This window comes from Scophthalmus maximus, chromosome 17 (genome assembly GCF_022379125.1).
Source record: "Scophthalmus maximus strain ysfricsl-2021 chromosome 17, ASM2237912v1, whole genome shotgun sequence".
Classification (NCBI taxonomy): Eukaryota; Metazoa; Chordata; class Actinopteri; order Pleuronectiformes; family Scophthalmidae; genus Scophthalmus; species Scophthalmus maximus.
The window spans coordinates 15656969-15681727 of record NC_061531.1 but is presented as its reverse complement, the minus strand read 5'-3'; the positions used below and the strand labels follow the sequence as shown (position 1 = coordinate 15681727).

General features: G+C 44.7%; 3 protein-coding genes across 5 annotated transcripts; 2 read left to right on the top strand and 1 right to left on the bottom strand.

Annotated features, from left to right (window-relative positions):
- The first annotated feature begins 332 nt into the window (after positions 1 to 332).
- LOC118289311 (PSMC3 interacting protein) lies at positions 333 to 3130 on the top strand. The gene is made up of 8 exons (XM_035616230.2): positions 333 to 457; positions 1049 to 1149; positions 1254 to 1343; positions 1441 to 1552; positions 1864 to 2009; positions 2118 to 2171; positions 2634 to 2693; positions 2818 to 3130. The coding sequence occupies exons 1-8, from the start codon at positions 439 to 441 to the stop codon at positions 2872 to 2874; spliced, it is 639 nt and encodes a 212-aa protein (XP_035472123.1). The 5' UTR covers positions 333 to 438; the 3' UTR covers positions 2875 to 3130.
- A 454-nt stretch (positions 3131 to 3584) lies between these two features.
- On the bottom strand, positions 3585 to 8759 carry mlx (MAX dimerization protein MLX). 3 transcript variants are annotated; one of them, XM_035616229.2, is made up of 8 exons: positions 8640 to 8759; positions 7231 to 7267; positions 7027 to 7116; positions 6251 to 6360; positions 6036 to 6138; positions 5487 to 5586; positions 4875 to 5076; positions 3585 to 4743 (listed from the first exon to the last, which is right to left on the bottom strand). In XM_035616229.2, the coding sequence occupies exons 1-8, from the start codon at positions 8727 to 8729 to the stop codon at positions 4687 to 4689; spliced, it is 789 nt and encodes a 262-aa protein (XP_035472122.1). In that variant the 5' UTR covers positions 8730 to 8759; the 3' UTR covers positions 3585 to 4686. The 3 variants fall into 3 exon arrangements, with proteins under 3 accessions (XP_035472122.1, XP_035472121.1, XP_035472120.2); XM_035616228.2 differs by having other exon boundaries at positions 7231 to 7270; positions 8640 to 8742; XM_035616227.2 differs by having other exon boundaries at positions 7231 to 7329; positions 8640 to 8698.
- A 1273-nt stretch (positions 8760 to 10032) lies between these two features.
- Positions 10033 to 23545, top strand: fmnl1a (formin-like 1a). The gene is made up of 26 exons (XM_035616222.2): positions 10033 to 10275; positions 10404 to 11107; positions 13955 to 14038; positions 14321 to 14407; positions 14520 to 14593; positions 15398 to 15481; positions 15573 to 15716; positions 16227 to 16335; positions 16517 to 16593; positions 17533 to 17626; positions 17982 to 18056; positions 18158 to 18268; positions 19260 to 19409; positions 19507 to 19608; positions 20125 to 20839; positions 20954 to 21078; positions 21184 to 21386; positions 21472 to 21706; positions 21812 to 21880; positions 21970 to 22050; positions 22128 to 22257; positions 22362 to 22525; positions 22615 to 22716; positions 22821 to 22916; positions 23009 to 23114; positions 23203 to 23545. The coding sequence occupies exons 2-26, from the start codon at positions 10922 to 10924 to the stop codon at positions 23265 to 23267; spliced, it is 3468 nt and encodes a 1155-aa protein (XP_035472115.2). The 5' UTR covers positions 10033 to 10275; positions 10404 to 10921; the 3' UTR covers positions 23268 to 23545.
- Positions 23546 to 24759: the final 1214 nt, after the last annotated feature.

Below are 24759 nucleotides of genomic sequence, written 5' to 3'. Positions count from 1 at the left end.
ATATTAATATTTCTTATTTTCCCCCAAAACTATTTTTAGGGGTGTTTCTTGTTTAAACCATTTTCTTTTATTCATTTTTTTTTGTTTTAAACTTTTTTTGATGGCTCTGAGACATTCAGAGCACAGAGCTCTCACTCCGCTCTTCTTTCCGGATATCCTAAACCTCGCAGTAGTAGGACTGAGCCAAAAAAAACTTACTTACAACTTTATATATAAAAAAATTATCAAATCAAAATATTAGGGGCCAAATCAACTTACTGTACTTTAATCGCAATTAATGTGGGGTTTTTTATGGTATAAATCAACGTAGAGCCCGTGCGCCAGCGTAATTTCTACATGAATGACGCATCTGCAGACACAAACGATCTTTTCTCGTGACGCATATTTCGCGCGAAACTCGGTTTGGAAAGCTGGAAAGTGAAAGTGGACGAGTTAGCGATGAGTAAAAAAGACAACGGTGAGTCGAGAGTCGGCGTCATGTCGCAGTGTGACGTTTCCGGCTGGTGTGTGTGCGTGACACTTGTACGGGGCGAGCGATGTTTGTTAGATGTCACTGATAATACGTTTGAACGCTTAGCTAAGAAGCTAACGGCTATCGTTAGCTACATTCATAGCCAGATAGCATGACAAGCTAGCTGACTCGAGAGAGCTCAAACCATGATGTGACGTTTCTCCAGACACGCCCACTTCTCAACGACAGCTCACATCATCGTCTTGATCGGAATATAAAAATAAATGTATGCGTTGTGGTACATAGAGTAGAAGACGACGTAACTGTGCTTAAGGGATGAAATCAGCCCAACTGAAATTACTCACAAAACAGATCACAGTAATGGATAAAAATGTATGCAAAAGATATTTGGTAAAAGAGTTTTGAGAGATGATTTAAAAACAGGCAGTGACGTTCCTCAGGTAAACTGTTCTAGACCGGATCCTGATAAATGACAGGACTATTAAGTTTAATTCAATAGTACACGTATGTACAATTGTGTGTGTGTGTTTTTTTGCTGCTGCTCATTTGATCAGACTGTCCTGCTGTCATCCACAGGTGCGTCTCTCATCCTTGCCTATTTGAATGAGAAGAACCGGCCGTACAGTGTCCAGGATGTCTTCTGTAATCTACAAAAGCAGCATGGATTTGGCAAAACTGTAAGTTGAATTGAATCCATAAGGTCTAGTAATGTGTGTGTGTGGGGTTGTGTGTGGGTGTGTGGGTGGTAAAATATGATTGATCGTGTATCTGATTTCACCAGGCCGTGGTCAAAGCCATGGAGCTACTGGCTCTCGAGGGCAAGATAAAGGAGAAGACGTACGGCAAGCAAAAGATTTATTTTGCCGATCAGGTCAGTGTGAAATGCCGTGTCGCTGTAGACATGACGCAGTGCTCAGAGTGACACAAACTGTTACTCTTGACTGACTGTCTGCTGACCCTCCCCACAGGCTCAGTTCAAAGATGTAAGCGAAGCGGACCTGAAGGCGATGGACTCGCAGATCTCAGAGCTCGCTGCCGAGGCTCAGTCCGTCACACAGAGCTGCAAACAGTTAGATGCAGGTAAAAAAATGATTAAATCTAAATATTAGGGCCAAATCAACTTACTGTACTTTAATACACAGTTACATTTTTTATTTAGACTAAATCAACGTAGAGCCTGTGCACCAGCGTAATTCCAACATGAGTGATGCATCCTCAGACACTGTTCCTCTCTGTTTTGCTAGAGCCTGTTTTTTTCTCTCACAGGATGTTGCACAAGTACAGTAAATGTTTTTGCGCAGGTCCAAGCTCAGGGGGCCATGTTTTTTATTATTATTGTACTATATCTTTGTGTGCGAGGGGATGTAACCGTGTGAAATCCGTGATAACAGAGCTGAAGGAGCTCAACAGCTCCTTGACAACCGAGGAAATGACGTCAGAGATCCAGGAGCTGAAAGCGGAGTGTTCCGGGTACAGAACGCGCTTGGAGAAGATAAAGTCGGCCACAAATCACGTCACACCTGAAGAGAAGGAGAAGGTACCTACTGAATGCATTTAGATTTCTAGTTCCAGCTCACCAGCTTTAGAAATCTTTTTTCTCTTCCCCGTTTTCTGTACAGTTACCTCATAACATTTAAATTTACAGGTTTACAAAGAGCGGACGGTTTACGTGAAAGAGTGGAAAAAGAGGAAGCGACTGGTAATGTAGACAGAGATTGATATTTAAGGTTTTGAGATGTGATCAGACAGAAAAAAATGCATATTGAAGACGCAACTGTGGCTTCAAAGACATTGTTTTATAGCATTTTACAGACTAAACAATTAACATGGCACATAGTGAAAATAAGTTAGTTGAGGCCCTAAATGAATATTTTGAGTTAAATGAATTTAATTAGGTGCAACTTAATAACCAAAGTTATCTACAACTGTAGCTCCTGTGGAACCACATTTTAAATATTTAAGTTGGTAAATATTAAATACAAATGTAGTATGATTCAAAGGAAATCAATGTTTTGTTCCTTCTATTGTTACTTCTATTAAAAGCTGTACATAGAAAGGCAAAAAAAGAAATAAGGTAAATTGTAAAGACAACCATTGTTATTACACACAGACATACGTTTTTGCCACTAAAGCCTTAAACTTCATGTGTTTTCTCCTTTAGGCTTCAGACATGATGAATTCCATCTTGGAGGGATATCCCAAGAGCAAAAAGGAATTCCTGGTGAGTAAAAGAGGCTCATTAAAAAAAAAGGATCTGTAACCGTGTGCACGTTTTGCCCTTGTGCCACCGTTTCTTGTTCTCAGTACAAAAATGTATAACGATTCACCCTGTGCGGCCCTCACAGGATGAAGTCGGAGTAGAGACGGACGAGGACTGTAAGGTGGTTGTTCCAAGTACCTAAGGAACAAGGAAGCGCTTGTTCGCCTACTCGCTCCCGAGCCTCAGCACATTGTTTTATCTATAATTTCTTTTGAACAAGTAATGAGTGGAACAACAGCTTTTTTTAATTTATAGTATATTTATACGCCATGTTGAAATGAAAATATTTTTTATTATGGCTTTCGGAGGTTTATATTCTTTGTTGTTCTGATTACGTGTTTTGAAAACTAAAAAAAAAGAGAAAGTAATAAAGTATGGACAGTTTTTCATGACTTAAAGATTGTTATAGGTGTTTGTCCCATTTTTCCTTCTCTTGTCAATCACCTTTTACTTTTTTATTTACCAAGTCATTTACTTTTCATGACAGAAACTTTAGATGCGGACAATTCAGACTGAATTTCTTCAACAACAGAACTAAGCTCATCTTTTTGTCAGTGATACTTGATAGTACAAAGCTCAACACCAATGCAGACTACAACCTCAGTCATAAACTTTTAGTTAAACTAGTTTGTCACAGTGTCGACAAAAATTGTTGAACATTATTTTTGAAAACGCTGTTTATGGCGGAGCAGGTGAAATTAATTGTATTTGATCCTACAGGAATCTGATAGTCACCAGTGAATGCAAATTATTTATTTTTTTAAAGAAGAAAATACTTGAGGCAGCAAGACAGGGTTGTTTACCTTTGATTTTAAGCAAAAACAGTAAAATGACAACAGGAACAAAACTTTCAACCGTCAAGAAAATATTTGTCATTTATTTAAACATTCGCTATTTTCATTCGGTGCAAATTGTCTGTAAATCTGTGACAGTCTCATCAAAGACAGATGCTGACGATCACACGATTTTCTAATGAACTACTACTGATCACACAAGGCCCCGGCACTCAAAAGTAAACAACATTTATCATATTCGCATGACAACCACTGAAATTTCAAGAGAGGAGATTTTTAAGTCACTTGAGGAGAAATTGCAATTTGACAGGTTGATCAAAAAACACTTAGTATTTAACATCTTTCAAATAAACACGTATTGCTGCAACTGAATAACTGCAGGTATATAAAACAATGTCTTCATAATGTGCGCTGTAGCTTAATTATTGTCAAAGTCATGATATATATATATACACACATACATTTTGCTGCCTGCATTACACACCTGACACCCACAAGAGTTCAGCATCTTTGTCGACTTGTCCCAGCCGCGTCAATAAAAACTTCACAGTTTGTTTCGCTAAAGCTAGAAATCAATAAACGGCCTGAAGGCACAGTTAGGAGAAGTTACCCTGCAGTAGAAACAGTAGTGGAGTATTTTCCCTCTTCGCTGCTAAGGTTCAGGAGTGGTGCGGTGCGGTGGACTCGCGGTGTGTGTGAGCTGAAGCTGAGAGGAGCTCAGCATTAAACTACAAACGTAGGGTTGTTGTGACCGACGTGAATGTGTGGACTCGCAGGTTTTTCCATGAACCCTATTATTTCCATTTGTTAAATCAAAAGGTTGCAGAACTAAGGCCCCCAGTTTACTCATCTGCGAGAAGAAACGTGCAGCGTCAGTTACTGCAGAGTGACAACAACAAGATGCTGCAGTTTGGCCTCCCTGATGCATTTAACATTCATTTCTTAGCAGAACAACAGTAAGAAGTGTGAATACTCCACTCACACTTAACATTCTCAAACATATAACTGCTCAATCCCAAAGCAACTATCTCATCTCTGCCCCACGTTGTGGCTTGAGGTTATCCGATTGCAGAGAGGGAGTTCACAGATGAGCAGAGGTGCTGCGGAGGCTGAGAGCAGTTCCCGACAAAACTCACTCAAGTCCAGGAGGTTTCACTGGATCAATAAAGCTGACCGCTGAGCTGCCGGAGAACTCCGGCCACAAACTCCCTCAGCGTCTAGGGGAAGAACAGAAGAAGCACAGGAGCTGTAATTATCTCAACATTAACTGCACATACACACATTCTTAATGCTTCTATACACAGCAGTGCATGTGATTATGTCTGCCGGGCAAAAACGAACTCCTCACCTGCGGCTTGCAGTGCTCCTCGATCCAGCTGAAGACGCAGGCGGAGAGCTCCTGGAAGCTGCTCACTGACACGGAATTGCTGAAAGACTGGAAGAGGGAATCCATGATGCTCTGAAAGATGTTGAACTTGACCTGGTCGGACACCTGGTCTTCTCCCTGCTGTGGGTGGTTCTGGTGGGCCTTCACTATGTGCTCATAGTTCCTAATTTTAAAAAAAGAATATAAACTTCATTAATGGCCACAATGTTTAATAAAGGGGATTAACAAACGTAGAAATCCCAACGCAGCATTTAATGCTTTTAGTCGAGGGCATTTCCATCTGTTTTTCAGATCTGATAGTAACTCGACTTAATACTGTGTAAGGGCTCCTATCAAAGGAGATTTCTCTTTTGGTCGGGGAATTTCTCTTTTAAACTCCATCTTTTCATCTCTCTGGATGCAGAACATTCATGACTTTTAAATTCAAATGAGGCAGTTATGTGGTCAGGGTTTGCCTTCAACTACGTGGTACTGTGTAGCAGATAAATTGGAACTGTGTAGTAGATAATGGGGGGGAAAAAGAAAGAAAAAAAATGTTTCTTGACTTGGACAGACGTTGAACAACTTCATTACGTTTTCATGATCTTCAGCGCCATCACTTCTTTCCTTAACACAGAAACTTCCTCCTCTTGCTTCTTCTTTTCTTTATGAAGAAAATGGATGTAGTCAATCGCTGAGAAGAAAAAAAGAAGAAGACATGCATCAGTCAGCGGGTTGTACTGAAGTAAATGCTGGCAAGTTTCCGACCATGAAATTTTGCCATGTTCTCTTTTCCCCCTTGTAAAGAAACCCTGACGTGGCGATATCTCTGCGCAGCGTGACATTTGAATCTGGGCGATCTGAATTTGCCAATTTATATCTGAAGCATGTACGCTCTTTTCATTTTTGCCAGTGAGAATGTATCTGCAGTTATGGGTCATGAGCAGCATGAATGCAGATTTGTGTCATGCTCTTTTAGAAAACTACTTTGTAATGATGCCAATTTCGGAGCCTCGCTGAATTCTTCCTATTATGATCATGCCCTGAAAGAGATGGCTAATTGTCAAATTATAAATCAACTACTACTTAAATATTTCATGGTAGATCTACGAGTTCACCCAGAGAGACAACAACACATCTTACTTTTCTGCAGAACCGTAGCCTTGCTGATCTTCTGTGCTCCCACTGCAAATTCAGACTGCTGCTGGCAGGTTGGCACTATTGCCTGGAGGTCATCATAGCCTTTCTACAGTTTGAAAAAAAGAAAAAATATTAATAACTACAGCAAAATACAATATATACAACTCAAACTCTTCATGTAAGTCACAGGGACCAACTGCAACGTACTCTAGCGTTACCTTGATAGCATCCCTCCGCTTCTGCTCAGCCTGCGTGTGTGCTTGTCTCCGTCGATCTTTATACGAGTCCTTGTACGACGTCTCATGTCTGTAGTCACTATCTTCATCATCTGTTCAATGACATATTTAAGACTCAGATAAGTTACATGCCTCCGACTGTGACCGAATGCGTGTTCACAAACTGACGAATGCAACAAACTTAAAGATGAATTTGAAAGATTTATCTTGCCTTTTTCATGTCAACAGGATGCGTGCAAGAGAAGATGGTTCATGCTTCACTTAGGTCATAATGACTTCTGTAATTAACTTTGAACTGGCCTGCGCAAAATGATTTATCGACAGGCAGCAACTGATATAAAAGCCCTTGGCAGGGAGAAGGCAAAATTTCAGAGGCAGGAGCACTAACGGTTATGCAGAGCTTGTGTTATTCCATAAAATATATGAAACTCTGTCAACAGAATCTGAATCAAACTTATACAAATAGAACAGTTTGAAACAAGATTGTGCAGTACAAAGTCCTCTGTTTTAAGTTCTCTGTTGTTATTACCGTAATGAGTAGAACAACAGGTTTCTCTTTTCAGGTAGCAGGAAGCAGAGTGAAAGAAAGCAGGCTCCGACTGAGTGCATTTTACAATGCGTGTAACTGGATTAGGACTAAAAGTGCAAAGATCTTAGAGGAAACATTTAGTGCGATGTGAAGCGAACATTTACACACAATCTAAACATAATAATCTCTCTTCTAACTCCACAGACCGTCGCTGTTACGACCACAGTACCTGTGTTTGGTACTGAAGAGGCACTTGTCGAGCCGATGCTGTTGGCCCTGGACACAACGGTGCCCTTTCTGGCAGTTTCGGTAAAGAAACCTGCGGAACAATACAAGCGGGAAAAAAAGACACTCAGCAACCAAAAAACACAAGGTCACAATCGCATAGTGTAAAAATATCAAATATGAGGATATAACCTGACTGAATACTCACTGTGGTCAAAGCCGCTGTCGCTGAAAGCTCCATCTGTCTGCTGTGCCATCACAAGACAACGAGGACGGAAAAAAGAGGGGAAAAATAAAGGCTGAGAGGCTGAAAGGAACCACAAGAGGAAAATTGTGCTGCCTTGAATACACAGAGCCAACAGCTAGCTGGCCTGATGGACACGACCAAAGAAGCCCCACTGAGCATTGCACTGATTCGTCCTGTTCAAGTACGCAGGTGGTAAAGAGCCGCGGCAATAATGACTTCAATCACAGGTCTGATGTTGGATCTAGGGCAGCACAACACAATGGTCACTACAATCTGTGGTCAGGTGCAGTTTTGTCCGGTGCTTCCAGGGGGTATAAGCCCCAAAACACCTGTTTAGTCCTGCGACGTGTGCACGGGCTTCACTCTCTCCAGTCACACTGGAAATCAGGGCCGCAGCAAACGATTATCTTCATTATCGATGGTGGGAAATGTCCATCGGGGTTTGAGAACCACGACATGACGTGTATTTTACACCTAAGATATTTAGGTCACCGCCACAGAGGAGCAAAGAAACCAGAAAAATATTCACATTTAAGAGGCTGACATAATAGAATTTTGCCTTGTTTTCCCATAAACAAGTCGATGAATCGATTATCAAAATAGGTGTCGGTTCATTCAGTAGTCGATCACTAATCGATTATAACTGTTGCTGCTCCACTAGAAACACATTCAAACAGGGCAGCCTGAATAACACCTGTATTAAATGTTACCTTCAATTGGAAATAATCAATAAATATAGTGTAGATTTGCATGATCAAAGGATCACAGCCAAGTGAGTGACAGCTGCTTTTCCATATGAAATGCCAGATGATGAACTGTACAGGACGTCATCCTGTGGGGAGTCTCAGTCAATACTTCTGATAAGACAACAGTCATCCTCTCATCACAAATAATTCCTCAATTTCAAAACAGGGGCAACATTTGTTTTCGTTGTGTCGTTGTCTGCAGCAGAACAATAACAACAATGCACCTTGACTCTGTTGTTTAAAGCTAACAACTCCTACATGTTGCACTTCACTCTCCAATAAACCTGCACTTTACTTAAGGAAGGATTAACAAATGAAACAGAAATAGAAAGTTGATTCTGTCCGTCCGTGCGATCAGTTCACTGACAATATGTCCCGATCGAATTGATTGAATGAGGAGCGAATAACATGATTTACACCTTCAGGGGCGGTTTGTTTACTTTGACTAGCTTAGCTAGCGGCTACAAGCTAACGTTAGCCGCGGAGCTAACAGAGCGCTGCTCCCGAGCAGGACGTCGACTTTCAGACAGAACTTCCTTGCTTGTCACTTTGTTGCTGCTGTCAAACTGCAGACACACGTTTTTTACAGTGAAGATTCGACCTGAATTGATCCGAGTTACTCACTTTCCAGTGATCTTCAGGCGACGCTGTCGGGTCCGTCATTTTTTTGGAGGAACGCAATAGTACCGACAGCCGTGCTGCCTTCGCGTGCATCTAGTAAATTCCAATTTCATGCTCTTTTTAAAATAGTAAAATTAAAAAAAAAAATAAAATAAAAAGTTGGGGAAATGTGAAATTTCAGTGATAAGAGAAATGTCTCATCGGAGGTCATTTCCGCCAGTGAAAGAAAGGGAAGATGAATACTAGGTCGAAATTATGATATAAAAAGTGTCTTCTTTTTTTAATCGAATGATTAAGACTTTTCTATTATAATTTCGATTTACAGTCTCATTGTTTTCACTTACCATCTCATAATTATGATTTACTATCTCATAATTTCAACTTTTTATCTAGTAAATTTGATTTAGCATTCACTTCCCCCCTCACTGGCAGGAATGAGCTTCCCTTGTATCTATAATATTTACAACTAGGACTGAAACTAGAAATGATTTTCCTTATCGATTCGATTATAATAATTTCCCCTATTTTTCTATGTCTATGAAAAAACAACAGGTGGAAAACAGATCAGTTGCTTTCGTGATTCGTCACTCCAGAAGTTCAAGATATGTCAAGACAACCATATCACACATGACTAGCCAACTATTTATTTATATTTGAATTATTAATTTACATGTGTCGCAGGGTCGATATCCACTTTTACTCATGTAAAACATATTAAATATTAATTAAATGGAAGCCAAAAATGCAGGAGCCCCTACGTGCAGTGTTTATCTTCAACCACAGAGGGGCGCTGTCGGACAATCATCTCTAACCCTGTCGCTCAGCATCTACATCACTTTTACCTGACCAGCACACACACACACACACTAGCCGTCTTCTCAATTTTATTTGTTTCAGAGTTGGTCTTCGATTATTTTTTTTATTTTTTGTTGTGGCTGGTGTTGGAATGTTAATCTCAATTATGTATTGACAAGTATATATTGTAATATCCTCCTCCTGTCCCTCCATTGTTGGCGTTTCTCTTCACAACTCATCACATCACTAGCCAGATACAGCAGAAGAGAAGCTATCAACGGCTCTGTGATTGGTCGAAAAAGTCACACTCCTTTCATCTTTATTTTTGTTTAGTATGTTAGAGATACAGCATAATTCTACCTGACGACAGCAATGAATTTAATTCTGATTGGTTGTTATTATTATAATTTTTTTACCAAAGGAGGGGGAGTCGTTCCAAGCCTCCTTTGATGGATGAGAGATCCATTTCTTTGGTGGCTGTTTTGATCTCACACAGTGACGTCAGCAGCGACAGGAGTCGACGCGACAACCGAACAAAATTATATATATTTGTTCCATTAATACACAGGGAATCTCAAACTTAATGGAGTTGTATTGTCATCACATATAACTCTCCTCCACTCAAATTCCTGAGGAGGCGTCGCCTCCCTGCCCTGACGTACCTGACTGCCACAAACCAACATGCTGACCTCGCCTGAAGAATAAAACAACCTGGACAAATGTGACCCCCAGGAGCCGCGTAAGTCAAGCTGGGTTCAAGAGAACGAACGGCTCAACACTGCGACGCAGGCGTGAACTCAGGGTTCAGTCGGAGGAAGTTTCCTCCTCATCTTCATCTGCTTTGGTTAGCGCGTGTTTCCTCCACCTTATTCTACTCATCATCATCATCATCATCATCACCCTCCACCTACTGCATTGCGTGCCCTGCCTAACAGTTACCCTGTTTACCCTCCAACCCCCCCCCCCCCCCAGGTTCTGTTGCTGTCATGCACAGGAAGTCACTCTTCTGCTTTTTTGCTTCTGCGGTTTCTGTCTGTGTTGCTTGGTGTGTCACAGTCGCCTCTCCTTCCTCTCACACATGCAGCCCTCTGTGCTAACCCTCACCACAGCACTTCTCGGTCAACTGGTTCAGGGAACAGTGAGTTTGGACGTGTCGGTGGTTAATTCTTCTTAGAGGTTCCAACGAGGCTCGCTACCTCCTTTTCCAGAGTTGCTAGTAAGCAGGGATGATGGGAGGAGAGACATGAGGACAGAGCGCCTTCTTTCATCACCCAGCCTGTCCTCAGGACCAACGCGGAGGCAGTAGGCCAGCAGCTTGATGTTCCTCTCACTGAAGACCCCAAAAGACTTGGCTCGCTGTAGGCCTGCTCCTTTCGAGTAAATTTGGAGCGCCCGCTTTGTTTTGCCAGCCTGTTTTTGGAATACACGGATTTCTCAGGAGAAGGGGTTCGTGCACAGCTTTCCCCCTGGATTACTTGTGGAGATTAGTGATGGGGAATGCGGCCGCCGGGGGCTTGGAGCCGGAACCCGCCGAGGGCCGAGAGGCCAGGAACTCAGTCGGCGCGGCTTCGGGAATGGGTGACCCCACGGCCACCTTGCAGAAGAAGCAGCCGGCTCCCCCCAAACTGCCCATGCCCCCGGAGGAGGAGCTGGAGAAGCGCTTCAACGTGGTGCTGGTGAGTGGCCGCGCAGGCGACCGGAGGGGCACACACCCTTCATGCAAAAAGAACACAGAGATTATGCACTCGCTGTGTTACCAGTGCCAGGGTTTGTACTACAGGCAGGGAAGAATTAAGCAGGAGGCACAGAAACAACCGAACCAAATCCAAATGTGTGTTCAGTTTTGAACATTTACGCTCTTTAAATGAATACACTAAACATTTGATGTCTGCTCGATTTGTAGTCTCGCAACCTTTTAGAATATCTCCACCCACACAGGCCCGGTTGTCTGAGAGACAGTCTCTTCTATCATTCTGCAAAGGTCCTCAGTAACTGGCCCATTCAAAGAAGGGGGGGGGTTTTCACAATAAACACCATACCATCGCCAACGATGTCTTTCCTTCGCGGTTCTATTTGGAGACGTCAGACCGAGCAACAGGGGTGATCAGTGCAGGCGGCGCAGGCGGCTGGCCCGGAAAAAGGGAAGTTGAATAACACATTTACATGAGTGCGACCATCAGACCGGAAAGCAACGAAAGAGTGTTTCACCACTCTTTCGACAGCCTTACAAACAGACAGAAGACAAAAGCCTCGGAGGAAAAGCGGGTGTTTTGCAACAGGGAGACTGAAGCACTTAAATCTTTATCTTTGCTACGTCTGGTGTCAGTCTACTTCATTACAGGAGGATTCCACTCACGGGGAAAATATCCGTTTTTGTCACGCGTCTTATCACTCGACCGTGTTCAGCCTGCAACATCAATGCAGAGTCTGACTCTTGTACACTTTGTCCCAGGTTGGACTCCTGCGACGGGCCTCACTGACCCCGCGGTAGTAGCTTTGCTCTCTGGGGAAAACAAAAACAACGAGAAAAAACGTTCCATTTCATTTGTCATGATGCTGCACGAGAGCGTTGCATCATGGATGATTGGCGGGTCAAAGTCTGCAGTCGTCTCCAGGTCGACTGCTGTAAACAAGTCCGCTTTGTACGTGATTGGAGACACGAGTGGAACACAAATTCACACAGACAGACTGACAACAGCAGCCACAGAGTGTATTAATTATCCACTTTATACCCAGATGGTTTGTTTTTCATTTGTTTAGGAACGGAAACAAGGTTTTTTTTTTGTATTTACTGTAACTTGCTGTTTTATTTATTGTATCTAAAATGAAAAAAAAGGCACATTTTTATCTGGCAATGGCTGAAAAAGGTCTTGAAAAGGCCAACATCCGGCCTAGTAGAAAAATATTATGCACAAAAAAGTATCTTTATTTTAAATTCGTGTGAGTGACTCTTTCACATAAGTTGACAAATCCGAAAAAATACACAGATGTCATAATGCTTGAGGGAACCAGAAGTGTGGGTTGTCGTGCTAACTTTCAGGCGTTTTAGTGAAAGCATGATGTCACTTCCTCTTTTGGCAAAGATGTCATTCTGTAATTCTTCTTAGTTGTGAGAATTTGTACTTTTTCTTTAAGTGTGAGACTGTACGGAAAATGAGGAGTGGCCTTTTCTTCTCCGTAAAGGACTTTGTACTCTAAGCTGGTGTCAGTTCAGGCTGGGTGAAGTGAAAACAATGTGAGCCCTGTTTTTCAACGTACTTGTGTTCAAGTGCTCTACACCGAAACCCGCAGTGAGACCCCTCCCTTGCCCCGCCAAGGGTGAAGCGCTCCACTCGGCGGAAGCAAACCAACAGGCCATTTCCGCTGTCAACTCCCTTTTTTTGACATGTGAAAATAACATAAACGCATCTACAAACCACTGGTTAAATGTAGACACTGGTAGAGTTCAGCTCAACACCCAGTTTTGGAGATGAAATCATGTCTGTGCTTTGAAGATCAGATGCGTGAGCAGTGATAGGGCCGGGGGCAGACTGTAGTCATGATGTGAATCTGGAGGATATAAGTAGTCTGAGGAAAAAAAAGTCATCTTCGAGCAAAACTATACTGTAAATATAAAAATAATTATTCACTCAACCTGTGACCAAAGAAATCACATCGACACTGTAATCCAAGGCTTTTTTCAACACAAACTCTCTTATTAGGTTCTGGAATATCCCGAAGACTTAGACCTAGACCATTCCACTCGGGGTGATAACCTTTATGGCGGGAGGGCGAACATGTGACTGTAGGTCGAGGGCGATAACTCACACGGAAACTGTCAGAGAGCATGAGAGAGCTGCGAAATGGAAGGTGGGGAAAATGACTGTACGTCATAATGTGAAGATGAGATAAACTAAAAGTCCAAATAAACAACTGCGATAGTTTATGAGATTAAATTTTATTAAAAAGAACAAAACCGACCAATAAATTCTCAGAAATCAAATTATATTCTTTCTTTTTTAATTTTTTTTTATACCTTTATTAAATATTGCATTCCAGAATCAAATTTGACATTTCATCATTCGGCTCTAATATTATAATAAATTCTTAGTTATGACCTTTTTATTTCCAAGAACGTTGTACTCTGAGGTACATGGTACCCACTGACAACCATCAACACATGCGTGTAAACACTGAGTCATCTGTGCATCCGGCTCGTAGGTGGGACGGCCTTTTCTGCCTCACACTGGTGCATCGGTGGTTTTGAGCATTTTAATATATATGCATAAAGCGGGAAATGCTGGAGAATTTACCACCAACAATAATCATGCGCTGAAGGACAGCGGAGGTGGTAAGATGGGGTTGTAGTGTGACGAATGTGAAGAAGACAAAAACACGTACACCCAGTAAAGACATTCTTTTCTTATTGGTGTTGGGTCAAGAAGATATCACAAAACATTTGAAACCCTTTTCTGAAAATGTTCATGTGTACAATTTACTCCAGACTAAAACAATGACCTGTCACTTTTTCTCCTCTCTTTCAGAGCTACATGAATTTGCCTCCGGATAAACTGCAGCTATTGAGTCAATATGACAACGAGAAGAAGTGGGAGTTAGTCTGTGATCAGGTAAGAGTCATTTTTATTCATTTGTATCAATGATGAGTCACAAAGTGCAGTACATAATCACCCACAGTGGATATGTGACAAATGGCAGCGTGCAGTGAGAAACGCTTGCAGCACAGTTTCTGTGGTGGCAAGTGAGAGAGGCGTTGGCATGGAGACAGGGAGCGGTCTGTGTCTGTCGTATTCACACAGCCAATAATAACTGGCACCGGCAAAATGTCTCCAGTCATGTCAACTGTTCTGGGTTGTTGTTAAAATTTCTCTGTGAACATTTCTCTTTCCCAGGAGCGTTTCCAGGTGAAGAGTCCCCCGTCCACTTACCTGACCAAGATCAAGAGCTTTTACCAGGACCAGGGGGTCGTGTCCCGCAGGGTCAGTGTGAAGCCGCCTGCCCACTTTTCATATCTGACACACGCTGAGTTTCCCATACCTGCACGGTGGCGTCCTCTGTCCTGACTCGCACGTGTTTCTGTTGCTTCTCCAGCTGAAGAAAAGGATCCAAGATGCAACGCAGGTTCTTAAAGATTTGGAGATCTCACTCCGCACCAATCACATCGGGTGAGCTTGTTCAGTGTCTATTTGTGAATTGATTTGATGTTTTTACCCTTTAGCAACTTTTATCATCCAAAAATATGATATTTCTAGTCTTCTCATAATTTTTTGTCTTCATGTATTTCAAATTTTCATTTTTTTTGTCCTGTTTTTTTAGTTTTATTATTATTATTATTTTTTAAAGCAGAAATACTTAATAATATTCAGTGCAGAAAGAGGAAGAAAACTGAGTGGGCCTAAAAATAGTAATCAAATCAATAATTAATAGCAAAAAACTACAGTATAATACAGTATAATAAAAACCTCCACAATGATAATTCAAAAGGAGTAAGTAAGAAAGTATTTGAAGGTGCCCATCGAAACGATCCTGCAAGACGTTATGATTCATGATTACAAACTGTCTTTTGTTTTCATTCCAACTTTCAGTCAGTGTAACATGATATGAAACCAATGTTAGAAATGTGTATTGCGTTGCCATGCAGACGCTCTTTTCATGTGCATTTTCATTTTCCCGTGTGTCGACGTCACAAAAGCAGAATATGTGCCCCACAGCGCCGCTAGTGGCCAAAGACTGGTGCTACAGAAAATTAAGTTTTCAATTACTGTTATGATCAGTTGTCGGTTAAAGTTCCTCGATCATAAAATTGTTATTTTTTAAAGTTAAAATCCAAGTAAAGTTTTATGGTTTTATGAATGAAACATTTCATATTTCTTCTTAAAAAAGTTACATAGTCTTGCTTTAAGTCCAACCTCAGTTCTGAATCTGTCTGTGTTTCATTCCTCACTCTATTTTTTGTTTTTTTTTTGTAGATGGGCCCAAGAGTTCCTCAGTGAGCACAACAACGGTCTGGATGTCCTGGTGGAATACCTGTCCCACGCGCAGAGTGATGCCTCGTGAGCAATCTCAGCATCTGACGGCGCTTTTTACGTTAAAAAAACCATTTGTCGCCGCCGATGTTTTATTCTGCGTTCCTGTCCCTCGCAGGTTTGATGTGGACTGCGTGGAAAATGGCGGCACCCTGTCAGACCGGGGAAAGCCAGCAGAGAGGTCGCTGGAAGACTTGACCAAGAGCTCCAGCAGCTCGCACTCGCACGGGATGACCAGAGCTGCCCGGGCGCTGACTGTGAGGTACAAGAAAGTTCTGTGTATATAAACAGATTGTATATGTATATGTCTTTTTTGTTGCATATTTAGGTTTCAGATCCACAGATTTTTCATGAATACAAATGTTCTCATGAGAAGTGACTGATTTCTTGTGTTTGTAAAATATGAAACAAACTTTTTTATTTCTACTTAACCAGTATGTCTTTATTATTTATTGTGTACGACTCTAAACTCTATATACTTTATTCGTTTGTCTTTAAACTGAGGCAATATGAATATCTCGATTCCTCTCATTCTACTTCTCATTCTCCTCGGAGTACTTCGTTCTTTATTTTCCTTCCAACCGATGACACAGACATACATAGTGGATTTCCAAAACTGTGCCGGATTGCCTCGTTATAATTAGCTGTTTTGCATGTTCTGTATCTCCTGCATTTCTTCAAACCACCTGCACATCCAGCAGCTTCTCTTGAAGCATCCATCCGATCATTAGTCCGCAGAACGCTTGTTATCCCTCTCTCTCTCTCTTCACAGGATAAGCTCCACGCTGGGGAACAAAATACATAAAAAGTCCCATTCGTCCAGCCAGAGAGACGACGTGCACGTGTGCATAATGTGCCTGCGAGCCATCATGAACTACCAGGTAGAGTCTTAACATCCTCCTCGCTCCTCTCGCACCGTCAGCAAAAAATAAAACGCTGGTACTTGAATTCTCTGCTGGATGAAAGAAAAACACAAATTGAATCATTATAGTTTTCCTGCATCTTGTCCCACATGAGCTCTCTGATCGGCCGTCTGTTCTCTTCTCTCCCTTCTGCTTCCAGTCTGGTTTCAACCAGGTGATGACTCATCCGCGCTGTGTGAACGAGATCGCACTCAGTCTCAACAGCAGGAATCCCAGGTGAGCGCCTGTGTGAGTGTGTGTGTGTGTGTGTGTGTGTGTGTGAGTGAGAGAGAGACACAGTGTGTGTGTAAAACACACTGTGTGTGTGTGTGTGTGTGTGTGTGTGAGCGAGAGACACAGTGTGTGTGTGTGTGAGTGAGAGAGAGACACAGTGTGTGTAAAACACACAGTGTGTGGGTGTGTGTGTGTGTGTGTGAGAGAGAGACACAGTGTGTGTGTGTGTGTGTGTGTGTGTGTGTGTGTGTGTGTGAGTGAGAGAGAGACACAGTGTGTGTGTAAAACACATAGTGTGTGTGTGTGTGAGTATGTGAGCGAGAGACACAGTGTGTGTGTGTGTGTGTGTGTGTGTGTGTGTGTGAGAGAGAGACACAGTGTGTGTGTAAAACACTGTGTGTGTGTGTGTGTGTGTGTGTGAGCGAGAGACACAGTGTGTGTGTGTGTGAGTGAGAGAGAGACACAGTGTGTGTAAAACACACAGTGTGTGTGTGTGTGTGTGTGTGTGAGAGAGAGACACAGTGTGTGTGTGTGTGTGTGTGTGTGTGTGTGTGTGTGTGTGAGAGAGACAGTGTGTGTGTGTTTGTGTGTGTGTGCGTGTGTGTGTGTGAGAGACACAGTGTGTGTGTGTGTGTGTGTGTGTGTGTGTGTGAGTGAGAGAGAGACACAGTGTGTGTGTGTGTGTGTGTGTGTGTGTGTGTGTGTGTGTGTGTGTGTGTGAGAGAGAGACACAGTGTGTGTGTGTGTGTGTGTGTGTGTGTGTGTGTGTGTGTTTAAGACACAGTGTGTGTGTCTGTGTGTGTGTGTGTGTGTGTGTGTGTGTGTGTGAGTGACAGTGTGTGTGTCTGTGTGTGTGTGTGTGTGTGTGTGTGTGTGTGTGTGTGCGTTAACAGTGTGTCTGCCTCCAGAACTTTCAGTGTTGTTCTCCTCTGCATGCCACAGGACCAAAGCCCTGGTGCTGGAGTTGCTCGCCGCCGTGTGTCTCGTCCGGGGAGGACACGACATCATTCTCTCCGCCTTTGACAACTTCAGAGAGGTGAACCGAGGGATTATCCCTAGTGGCGGTGGCCTCGCTTGACTCTCGACTGTCGTTCGTGCAGTCAGACCTTTGTTTCAGACTTCCCCCTCACGCGCTGCTCATCCTGTGACTGACTCAGTCCACCTCTCACATGCACTGCAGTCACAATTTCAGCACATGTTAAACAGTCATGCCTGTGTGTGTAGTTCTAAATTCAAGTAGAGCACAGGGCTAAGGGTATAATGGTTTATTCACGTTCACGGAGGTAGGCTGCCATAGGTGGCCTCATAGAGACAACTTTTCAGAAAGTTTGGCATTTGCGCTCCCCCATGTGGGCGACGATCCAAATGCAAGTTTCTATCTCACTCCTCAGGTGAGCAAAGAGAGGAGACGCTTTGAGAAGCTGATGGAGTACTTCATCAACGACGACAGCAACATTGACTTCATGGTACGTCTGGCGAACGTCGCCATCACCCGCACAGCAGCCCGGCCGTTGAGCCACAAGAGGGTGTTTGAGATTTGACCTGTGCCACTTGCGTCCCGGTCCAGGTGGCGTGCATGCAGTTCATAAACATCGTGGTCCATTCGGTGGAGAACATGAACTTCCGCGTCCACCTGCAGTACGAGTTCACTCACCTCGGACTGGACAAGTATCTGGAGGTGAGTGCACATGGACGATGGTCAGCGGTCAGCGTGCAGTAGGCCTGGTGCTCCAAACGTCACGATGGAAAAATAGAAATCCTGAGACCGGAGCTTTTAGGTGCCGGATCTTCTCTCTTTTCATTTGTTGTGTTCTTTTCCCATTTTGTTTGATTCAAAAAATCGACCTAAACCATGGTTCACCCTTAACCAACAGAATTACAGCTGCTATAGTTGTCATTTTTGTAGTTCTAATGTTGTGTTGACAATGTGGAAATCAACACTACATTGTCAGGGAACAGTTTTCAGTTGAAAAAGCTAAAAAAAACAAAACACCAAAAAGACAGTTTGAGTCTCGTCAGTAAACATAGTGGAGCATTTAGCACCCGGAGGCAAAAAATTGTGAATACTGAACTTATGATATGATGATAACGTTGATCTGTAACTACTGGAGGTGTGAATAAGCAGCAGTCTGCTAAAAAAAGTTCACCATCAAAAAGTGCAAATTAATTGTAATTCTCACAACATCTCATGATGTTCATGTGTTGTCATCTGATGTGCTCAGAGTCCGGCTGGTCAGTTCTGGCCTCTCACTTCCTCATCCAGTGGGATGTCGCTGCTGCTGGTTTGAAATCGCGCAGCAACTTCCCTGCATTTTTAATTCTGAGCCAAATTCCGGTTGTAAGAGAATTTTTCTGAATGATTCGAACACAGCAATTTTCTCTCTTCCCCAAAAAACATGCATATGTGTGAATAACTTCACATAACTTCTATAAATCTAATCTAAATATAATCAGCCCACAGCCCATTCAAAAACATTATTCTAACCATATTCTGTGTGTATCAGACACAGGAGCAGAATCGTAGCTGCAATTCAGTCGTTCACGAAGAATTCTTTCAATTTAGGACCCTGCACATTGTTACTGTAAATGAATTCTATGTCGTTCTTGATATAGGTTTTAGGTGTATTCCTATGACATGTCGTTTTTTTCCCTGTGCTTTGTGCGTGAAGAGTCTAAAGGAAACGGAGAGCGAGAAGCTGCAGGTCCAGATCCAGGCCTACCTGGACAACGTGTTGGACGTGGGCGCCCTGCTGGAGGACGCTGAGGGCAGGGGAGGGGTGCTGGAGCACGTGGACGAGCTGCAGGAACACAACCTGCAGGTCGGCCGCACAACGAAAAAGATAGAGGAATCTCAGTGGGGAAAAGGGGGGCGTATCTTCTGATGTTAAAGCAGTGTCGTCGTGCGTTGTGTTGCAGCTGAGCGCTCGGCTGCAGGAGATCGAGGACCAGGCCACGGGGCGGATGTCCGACCTGGAGACTCAGCTCATGCAGGCGACCAAAGAGACGGAGCTGCTCAAAGTGAGTGCGGCCCCGCGACATGCACAGCGCTTAATGAGGTTTATTAGCAAAGGAGAGGGCTGGCCTATCTGCACAGCGATTAGTCACAATGAGGTCGAAAGGACTCGTCGATTCGCTTTATTTTAACAAGCCTAATTTGAAAGGGAAAACAGAATCATCTTCAGCAGCGTGGCCCTGTGCGGAGGGCAAGTGGTAGTTGGCCCCGGACTGAAATATCTCAACGGCCATTTGATGAATTCATCCATTTTGAGCAGGCGGCCAAGAGGGTGAACGATCCCCCGGCATTTTCCTCCTGGCACAACCAGCTGAAGTGAGATGTCTCGACAAGTGTTAGTGAAAGTTTGAATTCAGAAGGAATTGTAACATTTGTTTAAGGATCTGACCACTTCAGTGTCAAAATGACCAAACTCCTGCAAAGTTACACACGAAACGCATCATGGCAACGTTATCTCCTCTCAGGCATTTTGTGTTTCATGCCCTTTGTGTGAGACTATGTTTGCGTTTTGTACCTTGTAGGAGAGCCTGCGGGAGTCCTGCTCCCAGGTCGGTGCTCTGCAGCAGAGGGAGAGGGAGCGGGAGCTCGACCGGGAGAGGGAGAAAGACAGGGAGCGCCTGAGCACCTCCGGCCCCCAGACCACCTCCGAGCTGGAGCAGAAGCTCCACGCGCTGCGGGACAAGGGGCTGATCCGCCTGGGGCGCAGTGCCTCCGGCGGGCTGGACATCCAGGTGGTGCCCGTCACGGTGGTGGAGTACGTCCACGCGGCGCCCTCAGCCCCGGCCCCTGCGCCCGGCGGCGTGAGCTCTGTTGGTTCAGCCTCTGGCCCTCCGCCACCTCCTCCCCTTCCTGGTGGTGCAGGGCAGATTGTCTCTCCTCCTCCACCTCCTCCCCTTCCTGGTGGTGCAGGGCAGATTGTCTCTCCTCCTCCACCTCCTCCCCTTCCTTGTGGTGCAGGGCAGATTGTCTCTCCTCCTCCACCGCCTCCCCCACCTGGTGATGGGCCGACACCTACTCCTCCTCCCCCACCTGGTGTTGGACCGCCACCTCCTCCCCCACCTCCTCCCCCACCTGGTGATGGACCGCCACCTCCTCCTCCTCCTCCTCCTCCTCCTCCTCCCCCACCTGGTGTTGGAGCCCCGCCTCCCCCTCCCCCCCCACCTGGCCCAGGGGTCCCGCGTCCGCCTCCCTCCCCTGGTGTTGGACCCCCGGCCCCTCCCGGAGCTCCAAACACTGGTGAGGAGTTGGGAAGAAGAAGCTGAAAAGTGGCGGCGACCATCACGAGTTGGAAGCAAAGTGGCAGAAACGATCTCATTTGTTTTAACCTGTCCTCTGTTCCCGTTCCCTCAGGGCTGAAGAGCAAGAAGACCATTCAGACCAAGTTCAGGATGCCGTTGTTGAACTGGCAGGCGCTAAAACCGAACCAGGTGACGGGCACCGTCTTCAATGAGTTGGATGACGAGCAGGTCTTAGGGGTGAGAAAACTGGAAACGCCTCCTCCATTTTAGAATATTCTCCACGAGAAAAACTGCAGAGGAAACGACAACTTTTTTCTGCGTCTCTCTCTCCGTCACCGTCAGGAGCTGAACATGGACATGTTTGAGGAACAGTTCAAGACCAAGGCCCAGAGTAATCCAACAGACATGGCCAGTGTAAAGAAGAAGGCGGCGCAGAAGGCCCCGAGTAAGACGTCGCTGATCGACGCCAACAAGGCCAAGAACCTGGCCATCACTTTGCGCAAGGGGGGAATGAGCCCGTCTGGTATCTGCACCGCCATCGAGACGTACGTGCCTGGCGCCCTTCTTTAAAACGTCTTCATATCCTCTTCATGCACGTAACCGACGCGTCTCTTCTGTTTTTTGGCGCAGGTATGACCAGCAGGCGTTGTCCCTGGACTTCCTGGAGTTGCTCGAGCACTTCATACCGTCGGACTTTGAGACGAAGCTGCTGGCCAACTACGAGAAGGACGGCCGCCCGCTGGAGGAGCTGGCCAACGAGGACCAATTCATGCTGCGCTTCGGGAAGATTCCCCGCCTGAGCCAGCGGATAAACACCCTCACTTTCATGGGCAATTTCCCAGAGACTGTGAAACGCGTGCAGCCGGTGAGAGTCTTCGTTTTTTTCCAAACGCACGGCGGCTCGTGTGGGAAGACACTTGAGACTTTTTCAACCCCCATGTATTGATTTGGTTTTCCACTTCGTCTGCAGCAACTGAACTCCATCATCGCTGCGTCCATGTCCATCAAGTCTTCAGTAAAGCTGAAAAAGATTTTAGAAGTAAGTGAGAGACACTGCGACATCCCGGCGGGGCTTTTCCAAAAATGTGTGATTCTGTAGAAGTCATCTCACGCGTGCGTCCCCTGCAGATTGTTCTCGCCTTCGGTAACTACATGAACAGCAGCAAGAGAGGGGCCGCGTACGGTTTCCGGCTGCAGAGTCTGGACCTGGTGAGTAGCTTTTCCTTGCAGCTTTACCCTTTCACCTTCACAACCAAATCAACAGTTTCAACGTCCGCACCTTGCAGCTGTTGGAGACCAAGTCGACGGACCGCTCGCAGACGCTCCTGCACTTCATCACCAACATCATCCAGGACAAATACGCCGACTTGGCAAACTTCCACACGGAGCTGCACTTTGTGGACAAGGCAGCGCTCGGTACTGTACAACACTGTACACACAGGCCCGTGCAGTTTACAGGAGCTTGTCGTAGATCGGGGAGAGGAAACAAGGTTCTAATCTCATTCCTCGTTCTTTGCCAGTGTCCCTGGACACCATTCTGCAGGACATCCGCTCCTTGGAGCGGGGGATGGAGTTGACCAAAAAGGAGTTCCTGGTGCAGGACGACAGCCCCGTGCTGAAGGAGTTCATCAAGACCAACTGCGAGCAGCTGGAGTCGCTGATCAGAGACAGCAAGACGGCACAGGTGAGTCCGCAGTCCACATCGCAGCCAAACGCGCGGCGCTGAGCAACAGCAACGTGTCGCGCGCTAACACGCGTGCACATTCTCTCCAGGAGGCTTACGGCTCTGTGGTGGAGTACTTCGGCGAGAACCCCAAAACCACGCAGCCTGCCATGTTCTTCCCGATGTTCGCCCGTTTCATAAAGGCCTACAAGGTGGGAGGACGAATATCACATTCTTTATCCGTCGCCCGTGTGTTTGAAAAAACATCACTGACATGTTGATCATTTTTTTTAAAAAAACAAAAAAAAAAACGCAGACGGCGCAGCAAGAGATTCAGCGGAGGAAGAAGATGGAGAGCGAGAGCTCCGAGGAGAAAGAGACGCCGTCCCCCAACAGAGCCGGAGCGCCAAAGGTACGAGATTCAAAAGGAATCTTTCCTCGTGGATTTGGATCGACATCAAATGATTCACGCGTATGTCTCCTTTGTTTTTTCCCCCCCCCCAGGGGCCCAAGGTGCCCCAGATGGACCTGATAGCAGAGCTGAAGAAGAGGCAGGTGAAGCCGCAGGTGCGCGAGGGGAAGGACGGCGCCCTGGAGGACATCATCACAGGTGCGTGACATGTGAACATTGCGCGCGCACGTGCGATGTTGAAAAGTCTGCCTTCGTCTCGGTAAGCCCGTCCTTGCTCTGCCCCCAGATTTGAGGAACACACCGTACCGGCGGACGGACGGTCGACGGTCGGCGCAGCGCCAGGACACTTGAGCCACATCCGGCCCAAGACTTACGAACCTGGAAATCACAGTCAAACATACAGAGATAAAAGAACAATGTGTTCTGTGCTGTATATACAGTTATATCATAATATAGCAATTTGCATTGTGTATTTGTTCTGTAAATAGATTTAAGTTGGAACTATTTTGATATTTTTAATGCAGCAGTCTGATGAATTTGATTCCAAATTTTGCTAAAGAATAAAACTGTGGCACCTCCTGTCAAGAAAATCATGACTTTATTTTAAAATAAAACTAGTTTATCCGCTGCTTCTGCGTTTGTACTTTAATCAGAGCCTCCAAACGGGACGCGTGTCCGACATTGTGGGACGCTAAAGACGAAAACGTTTTCCGGAGCGAGTCGGCGCGGATCAAAAACCACAATCCACCACTGTACAAGAGAGCTGCACTTTATTGGACACACAATCACGGCAAGTTATGTACAAAAGAAGGCAGGTTCAACCGCCCGCTGTCTTCTCACGGGGAAAAACACACACATTTCTCACAGAATATCATGGCATCCACACGGATAAATTAGTATCTCCAGTATCAGTTAGGCTTTTTAAACTCATATATCATTAATATCATAGATTCTATTTTTCTGTTGTTGCTCTTGTTCTTATAATCACACTACTCTACAAATGGAGAGAATCACAGTGTTCACCGACACTGGTGGTGACCCCTCTGGTCGGGGGGGGGGGGGGCGTTCCAAGCTTTTGCAGCCTCCCTAGACGCTCAGCACTCATCGGCCACCGTCGTCACCCTCACCCTCATCCTCATCATCCTCATCATCATCACAGAACATCACAGTAAGACTGAACATGCCGGCGTCACAGATACCAGAGTAATGTCTCATTCGTCATCTTTGTAAACCTCTCAGCGCCTCTCTCTCTCCGTCCCTCCTCATTTTGTCCGAGAAAACATGTAGACAACATTTTTATTTCATTTTTTTTTGTCAAACTGCACCGTGCGATAGCTTGAAACTATACATGCATGATTTTGTATATAACTTTGTACCCATCCTCGTAGTTTTTGTTCATAAAACATCTTCTTTTGGACATAACAATTTTGTTGAACTCGCTAAGGAATGACTCGGCCTATTTACAAGTCAATTTAGTTTTTTCCTCTTTGTTTTTCGATGCCAAGACTTTTTTTAACATCCACACATTCATGTAAAAATCATCTCATATACATACTATAGAATGTAGGTTCATTATAGATATATATATATATAAAAAAAAAACACAATGGCAAAGGAAGAGATAAAACTTCATACTGTACCACGTCACACAATTCCCTTATTGATCCATCACGGTGGTTTTTAACAAACATTGTGTGTGTGTGTGTGTGTGTGTGTGTTTCAGCTTTACTGCTACTTCTTAAAGCCACTCGGTGCAACAACTGGAGCAGAATAAGCAACACAACGTCCTCCCACCTGCTGTGACAATCAGAGCGCGTCGTCTCTGAACGCATCCGCACTGCTG